This window comes from Mauremys reevesii, linkage group 13 (assembly GCF_016161935.1).
Source record: "Mauremys reevesii isolate NIE-2019 linkage group 13, ASM1616193v1, whole genome shotgun sequence".
Lineage (NCBI taxonomy): Eukaryota > Metazoa > Chordata > Testudines > Geoemydidae > Mauremys > Mauremys reevesii.
In genome coordinates, this window is record NC_052635.1 from 9,806,590 (window position 1) to 9,817,829 (window position 11,240).

General features: G+C 42.1%; 1 protein-coding gene across 1 annotated transcript; it reads right to left on the reverse strand.

The window, feature by feature from the left end:
* Positions 1-483: 483 nt before the first annotated feature.
* Positions 484-1,404, reverse strand: LOC120381243 (olfactory receptor 14C36-like). The gene has a single exon (XM_039499408.1). The coding sequence runs from the start codon at positions 1,402-1,404 to the stop codon at positions 484-486; it is 921 nt and encodes a 306-aa protein (XP_039355342.1).
* Positions 1,405-11,240: the final 9,836 nt, after the last annotated feature.

An 11,240-nucleotide genomic window follows, 5' to 3' on the forward strand; every position in this document is an offset into this window, starting at 1 on the left:
TTCCTACCCCAAAAACCACTTGGAACAAAGAAACAAGTCAACCAATGAATCAGCAACATGAAAAAGAAACGATCAATCAAACACAAAAGCCAAACCTCTCATACCCAAGCACTATTTTTATCGCAAAAAAAGAGGAAGAGAGATCACAAAGTCCACTAGTGATTTAGCAATAGCTACAGATATTCTGTGCAGCACGCTCAGATAATATGGTGATGGTTGCAGTATAAATCCCTAAGACAAATAGATACACGTCTATGTAGATTTATGGATAGACATATAGATTCTGATATTATTTACACGGTGTAATCCTAAATTTACTAATTTAACTTCTATGGAGTTAGTGCAGAGTTTATGACATCATAAACAGATTGCACCTTATTTTCTGAAGGGAACAACTTTGTCATCAATTGATTATTACTATAAAGAAGCCCAGAATGAAATCACAGTCAAAGATCAATGACGGACATTTTTTTTGTTGGTGAATTACCTCCACGCAATCAGTTTCTTTAATGCAGCTTTGATCTCTTTGTTCCTCATGCTGTAGATGATTGGATTCATTATTGGAGGCACCAGGGAATATAGAACACCCATCATGAGATCCATATTTGATGCTGAGCTGGAGGTGGGTTTCATGTACTCAAAGAAGCTAGTGCAAAGTAACAAAGAGACCACAGTGAGGTGAGGAAGGCAGGTGGAGAAGGCTTTACGCCGGCCCTGCTCAGAGAGGATTCTCAGCACTGCTTTGAAGATGTGAACATAAGACACAATAATAAAAACAAAGCAGTTTAAACTTAAAAACACACTAAAGGCAAGAAGCCCAACTTCACTGAGGTACAAGTCAGAGCAGGTGATCTTGAGTAGCTGGGGGATTTCACAGAAGAACTGGTTGATGACATTGGACTGGCAGAAGGGTAACTTGAAGGTGTTCCCGGTGTGCAGTGCAGAGTAGACAATACCAGTAATCCAGGCACTGGCTGCCATTTGGACACAAGCTCTCCTGTTCATCACTCTCTCATAGTGCAGTGGTTGGCAGATGGCGACATATCGGTCGTATGCCATGATGGTGAGTAAGGCAAGATCAGCTGCAATGAAGACTACGAAAAGAAAGACTTGGGCGACACATCCAGGATAAGAAATCGACCTGGTGTTCATGAGGGAATTGATCATGGATTTGGGGATGGTGACAGAGATGGAGCCGAGGTCTATAATGGACAGATTCATCAGGAAGAAGTACATGGGGGTGTGAAGATGGTGGTCGAGGGCTATGGCTGTGATGATGAGAAGATTCCCCATCAGGCCTACCAGGTAAATCACTAGAAATAACACAAAGTGCAAAATCTGCAGCTCCCGAATGTCAGAGAATCCCAGGAGAAGGAACTCGGTCAGGGTGGTTTGGTTGGACATTTTCTTTCTCAGTTCATTGTATGATGGCTGTGGAGAGAAGCACTAAGATAGTGGTGGGGATTACAGTGAAAGAGGGAGTGCCACTGATTCCACGCTGCAATATCTCATGATGTGAGTGTCAATGATGAACAGCACTTATCACCCTGGTGTTCATGCGGGAATTGGCCATGGACTTGGGGATGGTGACAAAGATGGATCCAAGGTCTAGGATGGACAGATTCACCAGGAAGAAGTACATGGGGGTGTGAAGATGGGGGTCAAGGGCTACGGCTGTGATGATGAGAAGATTCCCCATCAGGGCTGACAGGTAAATCACTAGAAATACCATAAAGTGCAAAACCTGCATCTCCCGAACATCAGAGAATCCCAGGAGAATGAACTCGGTCAGGGTGGTTCAACTGGACAATTTCTTTCTCAGTTCATTGTGTGATGTCTGCAGAAGGAAGGAGAAAGACAATGGTCAGGATTAGAGCTACAGAGGGAATGGCCCTGATTCCCCTCATTAATATCTCTCAATAAAAGTGTAAATTGGCACAGGTCCCTTAAAGTCAATGGAACTGCATCAGTTTGCACAATCTGAAGATCTGGCTCAGGATGTGGCTTGATATAATACAGTATGAAAGATGGAGCAAAGCACATCCAACCCCAGTGATCCAGTCAAGATAACTCCCCTATTGCTCCAGACAGCAGGCTGCAAACTTAGTTATGAAGCTAAAATACTAAAAAGCTAGTGCTGCCTGATTTCCACTTTCCAGGGAAATATGACATGGGCACACAAAGCATCCAATATGACAGCACATTTGTAAGGATTCCACTGCAACACCACACGGACGGCCTGCTGCCTCTTTCCAAAACTGATTGATGGCCCCAAATCCCAGCTGCATTTCATCTCTGGGTGATGAGCGACTAATAGCATCGCTCAGCTAATTCTATGTTGTGTCATTTCCCTCTGACTTTATGTCTGCACTGTGCGGGAAAGTGGCAGAATCAAGAATAGAAACCAAAGCTCCTGACAGCAACTGGCTGTGGCTGTCTGGAGCTTTGGTTTCTATTCTTGATTCTGCCACTGACCTGCTCTGTGACTTTGGGCCAGTCACTTCACCTCCCTGAGCCTCTGTTTCCCCTCCCTCCCTTTCTCTACCTTGTCTTCTTCGATTATAAACTCTCTGGGGCATAGACTGTGTCTTACTGTGTGTTTGCTCTGTCCACCTGTTAAGAGCATTTCTGTCTAGCAAGTATCAGTGTGAGACAGAGGATATGGTGGTAGAGCAGGAGAGCTGGGATCTAGTCCCGCTGCTCTCCTCTATGTCCTTGGGTAGAGACAAGCTTTGGCTGGGGGCTTCAGCTCTCTGTGCTTCAGTTTAAAGGCCCCTGCATGTATAAAGCATATCCTGTGGGTATCAGCTTATGCTGTTTACTCAGTTTTACTATCCTGCAAGTATCCCTTTGAAACAGCCGTAAATGGTATTGCAATAGAGTGAATGGGTTCAGAAGAGTGGTGTTATTGGACAGTATTAATGTTCCCACCTTGGCTTAATTCTAAATTTCCAATCTGGGGTATTCAGATATTTTTGGTTTAAATTATTTCCAAAGAAAACTGGGATTTGAACTGAAGACATTTTCATAGGAAATCTCTCCTATCCTTAAAAATAACATTATGTATTGGGAAGAAAAAAAAATCAATTACTTAAGTGAAAAATTTCCAGTTTTACACAGTTTTTACCAGCAATTGTTTGGTTCTCAGTTAACACAAACAAAGAATGTTTGGTTTCACAATTTCTACAAAAAATGATTTTTTTTTCTGCTGCAGAAAAAAAAGAACGAGGAGTATTTGTGGCAGCTTTGAGACTAACAAATTTATTTGAGCATAGTTAGTCTTTAAGGTGCCACAAGTACTCCTGTTCTTTTTGCGGATACAGATTAACACAGCTGCTACTCTGCAACCTGTCAGAAAAAAAAGAGGAGCTCTAAATGTTTGATTAAATGATTTTAAGAGTTTCAATTGTAATTCGTAGTTTTAGAATTAAATTTCTGCAACATCATAATACCCAGTAATATGTAACTGAAATAGCAAACTTACAAAGCTGGTCTTTATGGAATGTTTCCCCATCTGTGGTGCATTTGACAGTCCACTGCCAGGATTCTTCAGTCATTGTCTATCTATAGATCTGTCAATAATGTCCCCATCTCTGTATTATCCAACATCCATTTCCCTGCCTCTTCATCATATTTCCTGAGTTGCTGGGTCTCTCTGCAGTTCCTTGCAGGCAGGGATCCACTCCAGAGATAGACCCTCCCTGCTCCCTTCTTCAGGCAGGCTTGGGGAGAGGTGAAGGACTAAATAGGATTGAGGCAGAAAGCCAATCCCAGCTCTGAAATGTATCCTGGCTTCGGCAGGCTTCAAGACAGGGTCACAGCCCAGGATGTATCTGCCCTGGGGCTAAATAGCTGAATTCCGTCCCCAGGGCTGTGAGCCCAGCTCTGATCTCAGCTCTGGAGCAAATCACCCTGACACCTGCCCTAGCTGACCCTAGGGAAACAGCATCTGCCATTGTTGGCAGCAACTATGGATGGATCTGTGGCTAAAAACAAGGCAGGACTGAGGCCCAAACTGTGTGTAAAGGAAACTGCAGAATGAACTATATATTTGTAGCACAGACATGGAATCCAGTGCCACCAGAGCTGGTTTCTTCATTAACGCCACATAATCAACTCTGAGAGAGCAGAGATGTTTTTCCCCTGTGTTACATCAGCAGCTCTTGGGATGCAGTCACCAGAGGAGCCCACAGCTCAGGCTGCCCTGGCTGTTTGATGTTGGTCACTAAGAGGTACACAGAGGCAAACACTAAAATCTCAGTGCAACCTCCTAAACTGGTGTAAATTGATACAGTTCCATTGAGTTCTGAGTAGTTAGTGCTGTTTACTCCATGTGGATACTTGCCCCTTTGATTTCATTGGCGCTACTCTGATTTACATTAGCTGAGGATCTGACCCCAAGACTGCCTTGGAGCTATGTCAGTTTTGACCAGCTGGACAACTGGCCTCATTAACTCCAATGGAGCTATGTCTGATTTACACCAGCTGGGGATCTGGTCCATTACATAGTTTCTAATCCATATTCTTTGCCTCTGAATCTGAACTGAAGATGAGACAAAAGTTCCAAACTTAGTAATTTGCCCAATGGGAATGATTGCAAGAGTATAATTTTTAACGTCTACAAAGACATTCATTCCCACTGGGAACAGAATGTTAGAGGAATTTTGTGTTGCTAAGATTTTCTGTATCTGATTTTCAACTTCTACTGGGATGAATGGACCAACTTTCTTTCTTTCTTTCTTTCTTTCTTTCTTTCTTTCTCAGCCATTATATGTTTTTTCCTGCAGAAAACAATAAAATAAAAGGCTCATGAGGCTGCAGGTGTGATGCCACATGATATCTTCCAGCTGTTTAATTCATACTAGTTGTAGATATGTCAGAGAGACTGAACACATATGAAGGGTCAGATCCCCATCTGGTGCAAATCAGTTGTAGCTCCATTGGAGTCCATGGGGTTGTCAAGGCTGATTCCCCCTTTGGCACTTTGAGTGCAGAAAGTGGGGCCCACAAGGATTCTAAAATTAATACTGGCCACTCCAGGCTAGTATTAAACACCCAAGGTTACAGCTTCTCTTTGACCTTGGATGTGTAGATGCTACCACCACCCAAGTGCAAAACCCCTTTGAGGACCCAGGAGGGCGCACTTGGGAATTCCTACCTGTGGGGTACCCTCAAGCCCTTCCATCCCCACTCTGGGGAAGAGCTGAGAAAGAAAAAACAAAGGAAATCAACTGTTGCCACCAGCTAATTAAACAACACGTGCACAAACATTTTAGGACACAAAAATCCAATCCTGTTCTTAAAAAAGGTAAATGTTATTAAAAACAAAAAAGAAAGAAAATACATCTGGAAACTCAGGCTATTGCTAGATTTAAAAAAAAAAAGGCTTAAGCATCAAGAATAATTTTCTTGAGGTCCAGCTTAAATGTTACAAGCAAAATAAAAGCATTTGGGGTTAGCACAGCAGAGTCCACAAGCCATAAAGAAATAAAAGGAGATAAACCTGATCACGTCTTCCTAGACATTTCCTGATCTACTTACATATCTGGGAGTTTCAAATGAGTGGTTTCTAGGTATGATACCGATGATTTTTCATACCTGGCCCCAAGTTTCTTACAGCATAGTTGCAGCCATGTCTGCTTCTCCCTGAGAACAACAACAGACAGACAAAGGGGGAGTCTTATTTCAATTTTAAAAAGTTTTAGCCGTCCCATTAGCTCTTTTGGCTAGGTGCCAACTCACTTCCTTTTACCTATGCATCACAGTGAGACTTTTAACCCTTTACAGGTAAAGCACGTAGAGAACAGCTACTAAGAGGGATTTTATAGCTAACTGGTTGGCTGGGTTCATAAAAGGGAGCTCCCCCGCCCTTCATTTATCACAGAGGTCAAATCCAAATCCCCAACTTGTGTAGATCTGTCATGGTACAGTTAGAGTCAATGAGGCCAGATCCCCACATTGTGTAAATTCGATAGTGCTATGGAGCTATCGAGTTCACGTGACCTGAGTATCTGTTCCATGATGCCTAGTTTCATGCTTGTTCCAGTATTTCTGATACTCGTTACTTAGAACCTCTGTCAGGGTTCCCTCCCACTCTGAACTCTGGGGTACAGATGTGGGGACCCACATGAAAGTTTTTAACCTAAGCTGGTAGAATATAAGCTTTTAACCAGCTTAGGTTAAAAACTTCCCCAAGGCACACATTTCTTTCCTTGTCCTTGGATGGTATTGCTGCCACCACCAAGTGATTTACACAAAAATTCAGGAAGGGTCACTTGGAATCCCCTATTCCCCCAAACCCCTTCACTCCTTTTCCTGGGGAGGTTTGAGAATAATATGCCAACCAATTGGTTAGCAATGTGAGCACAGACCAGACCCTTTGTCTTCAGGACACTGAAAATCAAGCAGGTTCTTAAAAGAAGAACTTTATTTAGAAATAAAAGTAAAAGAAGCACCCCTGCAAAATCAGGATGGAAGGTAACTTTACAGGATAAATACAAATATTTAAAACACACAGTCAGTTTCTTGCTTGGTCTCTCCCTCCATCCGGAGAGGGAACAACAAAGAGAGAGCACAAACAAAACCTTCCCCCCCAGATTTGAAACTATCTTCTTTCCTCATTGGTCCTTCTGGTCAGGTGCCAACTAGTTTATTTGAACTGATTAACCCCTTACAGGTAAAGTGATTTAGTACAGCTGCTAAGGAGGGATTTTATGCTACCCTTCTCTCTATATTTATGACACGCCCCCCAAAACACAGACGGTGCTGGACAGCCTGTCCCACACTGGCTGTGATTTCTTCCTGGGGCTCTAGAAGAAAACAGAGTTAATAAGACACATGCACCTCTAGACATACTACTGATTATATAAAAAGTAACAATATTTTCCACATTTTAAGGACAATTTTAACCAATTGATTCTAAGAAACTCTCATGGGAGAGTGCATCAGCCACTTTGTTAGAAGCTCCCGAAATGTGTTGTATTTCAAAATCAAAATTTTGGAGCGCTAAACTCCACTGAAGAAGTTTTTTTGTTTTTTTTCCTTGACAGTATGAAGCCACTTTAGTGCAGCATGGTCAGTCTGCAGGTGGAAACACTGTCCCCAATTGTATGGGTGTAGTTTCTCCAGAGCATACACAATGGTGTAACTTTTCTTTTCTGTGACTAACCAGTGGCTTTCCCTCTCAGACTGTTTTTTGCTGAGAAACACGACAAGTAGGAATTCTTGATCCGGTACTTCCTGCATTAAAACTGATCCCACAACACACTCGGATGCATCTGTGGTTACTAGGAAAGGTTTGTCAAAGTCTGGGGCCCTTAGGCCCAGACAGGGTCAGACATGAGTTTCGTTTTAAGCTGGTTAAAGGACTTTTGACACTTTTTAGCCTTAACAGTTATTCCTGCCTCCCTTATGCACTCAAAGACTTTTCGTAGATGCTCCAGGTGTTCTGCACATGAATCCAAAAATATGGCCACATCGTCAAGGTAGATGACTGCAGATTCTCCCAATTCCACAAGGAGACTATCTACAAGTTTCTGGAAGGTGGTGGGTGCATTTCTCAGCTCAAAAGGGGGCACATTACATTCATACAGCCCCTTATGGTGATAAACACTGACCTTTCCTTGGCGGATTCATCTAGTGGTACTTGCCAGTACCCCCTGGTTAAGTCTAAGTTAGAGAAGAACTGTGCATGTCCCAGTTTCTCCAATAGCTCATCTGTGCGTAACATTGGATAGTTGTCTGGGTGAGTTACAGCATTTAGCTTATGGTAGTCCACGCAAAAGCATATTTCTCCATCTGATTTGGGATTCTTCACATGGCTGGCCAAGTCTTCCCCCAGCAGCATGGGTATGGGAATGGGAATGGGATAATGTACTGGGCAGGAACTTGGCTGTAGGCAAGTTTAAATAGTTTGACTTAAAGGGTTGAATCATCACTTGGGCTCCTCGGTTGATGAATTTGGGGTCCACTAAGGATTGGTGGATAGCTGACACCTGTGTTCCAATGTCCCTCTGCCCGCCCACACTCACAGTTTCCCTTCACTCTGATGGTATCTGGGAGGCATCTGGGCCTGAGGACCTTTGGTGTGATTCCAGTGCAATGAACTGCAGTCTGTTGGGGCTCTTGGGGCAGTTGGCCTTCACATGCCCCAGCTCATTACATTTAAAACTTCGCCCAGTTGCTGGAGACTGTTGTGGTGGGACGATAAGGTGTCTGGGGTTTTCCTTGGGGTGTAGGTGGGGCCTTGGGCTGCCCCTGGTTGTAGGGTGTTGTATTGGGTTGCCTCTTCTGCTATTCGCTCCAACTGCTACTAGCTTTATTTTTCTCCACCACCTCCACTCATTTGGTTCCGATTTCCCTCCGCCTTGATTACAGAGTTGGGCTTCCCATCTAGGATGTATCTTTCTGTTTCCCCAGGAGCACCCTCTAAGAACTGCTCCATTTGCATTAGGAGAGACAGATCTATAAAAAAAATGGGTTGTATCACCCAGAATCACCCCATCTGTCTACTGATGGCAAGAGAAGTCTTGAAACAGCATCCTGTGCCTCAACCTTATGGAGCTATCTTTGTGACTGGTTCAGGCTCTCTGCAGACTCAGGCAGGTGTTGTATTGGTTAACACAGAACAGCTCCCTCCTCTCCATGAGCGATTGGCTCATGCAAGACTCAGACAGATTTTCTCTACTGGTTACACTTGGCTTTTGTCTTAGTCTTGGTAACATTTTCAAGTTTTCATTCTCAACCACAAAGACTAGGAAATTGCTATAGTTTAGAAAATGGAAGCTGAGATTCTACTGTAATGCCATGACTCCTGCAGCTGAGACCCTAGACACTGGTTTATAGTGTGTAATCTTTAATCCAGCCCCGAAGGCTTTTTGATATCACGCTGCCATATACGTAGTTGCTGTAGATTATGCTGGGCTATTGTGTGAACTTGAACTGGCAAGAGATACAGTCTCTATAATCGTGTCTGGATGGAGAGGCAGTTGCTGAGATGATGAAGGAGAAGGGACATGTTCACAAGGCAATCTCCACACTTACTGGTCTATTAATCTTAATAAGATGCAGTATATCCTTAATAGAACAATAAGTGTGGAGATGAATAGACAAATTAACACCTGAGAAGAGAACAATTGCATGTGTAGTGTGATTAATGATATAAATGATAACCTTAATGATTATGCTAATTTTAAGATAACGTAAAACAAATGGTTCTGCTAATAAACCAGCTGAATAATTAAAAGTCATGAGAAGCAGAACCATTATGAAGAGTGATGACATTAATAATAGTAAAGAATGAGCAGTAAACAGGAGATCAGTAAGACAGTAAGCAATGGGGTATTAATATTAATATTAATACATATATATGTATGTCATCATTTTCATTGGCACACTACACTGAGCTGTGCTTCTTAATACAGGAAAACTGGTGATGAAGTGTGACAGCCCCACAAAGTAGTCGTTGAGTGATCAGGAGATGGGGCCAGGAGTCAGGACTCCTCGGTTCTTTCTCTGGCTCTGGGAGTGAAGTGTCATCTAGCGATTAGAGTAGAGGGGTTGTGCATCAGAACTGCTGGCTTCTGTACCCATCTCTGGAAGGGGAGTGAGGTCTAGTGGTTAGAGCAGGATGGGGCAGAGATGCAGGAAGTCAGGACTCCTCTTCCTATCCGTCTCTCCTCCCTTGGGGGTCCCGGGGATCAGCCCTGATTCACTAACAAGCCCTGTGGTGCCGATCAGCAACTGTGCTCCCCAGGGCCCCAGAGCTCCGTCCTCCCACCCCCTGTCCCAGCACCCTCCCAGACAGAGGGGATATAGCCAGGGGCAGCCGAAGGGGAGGGGGCCACAGGCAGGAGGGGACAGAGATGGAACCTGACTGAAGGCCCCCTTTCCAGCTAAGGCAGTGCAGGGTGACTCTTTCTTTCTTTCTTTCTTTCTTTCTTTCTTTCTTTCTTTCTTTCTTTCTTTCTTTCTTTCTTTCTTTCCAGTCCTGGGTTTCCCCCATCCCCAGCTTTGCCAGAGCCCCTCAATCCCTGTTATACCAGCCCTGGATTTTCTACACACATAGCTCTGCCAATCCCCATCAATCCCAACCTGCAGCCCCTGGCTATCCCAGACATTCCCGGAGAGGTCAGAGTTTGGGATTTTCAGGGAATACAATGGGGAGATGTAGGAGCATTTCTAATGTCACTGTTCACGCCTGGCCATGGTGCGTATTTATTAAGACTATCAATGCAGGAGAATGAATAACTGGGGAATGAATGAGTACAAGGAAGGATAAATACAGGATTATCTTCATTACTAAATGGCTAGAGTAGGAACTAAGTAACACACACACACACACACACACAGTGCTGCAATGTGTGTGCTGAACTTTATGTTGCTGAGTCATCCCAGTGATTGACAGGGATTGTAAGGTTTCTGCAAAACCGGGACCTAAGAATTAATAAATGAGTAAGGAGGAAGAGGAATGTAGAAATAAATAATTAAAACGTAAATAAATTCATACATTAATTAGTAAATAAAAGAGCAAATATGTGTTATAATGAATTAATAAATGTCTACACATGAACATGAAGGGATATGTAATTGGGTAAAGATAATTAATAATTAAGTGATAAATACTTTTATAAATAAATCAATGAAGCAATCTGTGAATGTTCAGATAAATACATAAAAGAATAAATATATGATTATGTAAATAAATAAATGAATAACAGAATGTACATATAAATGAAGGATTAGAGGAAAGACAGAATCCATGACTGGGTTGATAAATGAGTAAATAAATAAGTCGAGGTGAGAATGCATAAATAAATAAACGAAGGGATTGATACATGATTAAATTGATTAGTCAATGAAAATATAAGTAATTTTTAAAAAGAATACATTAATGCATGAAATAAATAAATGAATACCAATACATGAAGGAATATATATAATATGTTAATCGAATGTATAACTAAGTGAAAGAATAAAAGAATGAATGAATGATTAAACTAATGAATAAATTAATGTCTAAATAAATTAAAGTTTAAATTAAGAATAGAATGTATAAATAAATAAGAAAGTGGATAGATGATTAAATTAATGTATAAATAAATGACTAAACAATGGAAGGAAATAATAAATGCATGTATAACACATAAAGAAAAGAATGAAGACATGAATGAATGAACAAACAGTGGAAGAATACAATGTATAAATAAAAACATAAATGGTGTATTGAACAAATACACGAA

Coding starts and splice junctions, on each gene's coding strand:
- LOC120381243 (XM_039499408.1), bottom strand. CDS start 1,404: ATGTCCAACCAAACCACCCTGACCGAGTTCCTTCTCCTGGGATTCTCT.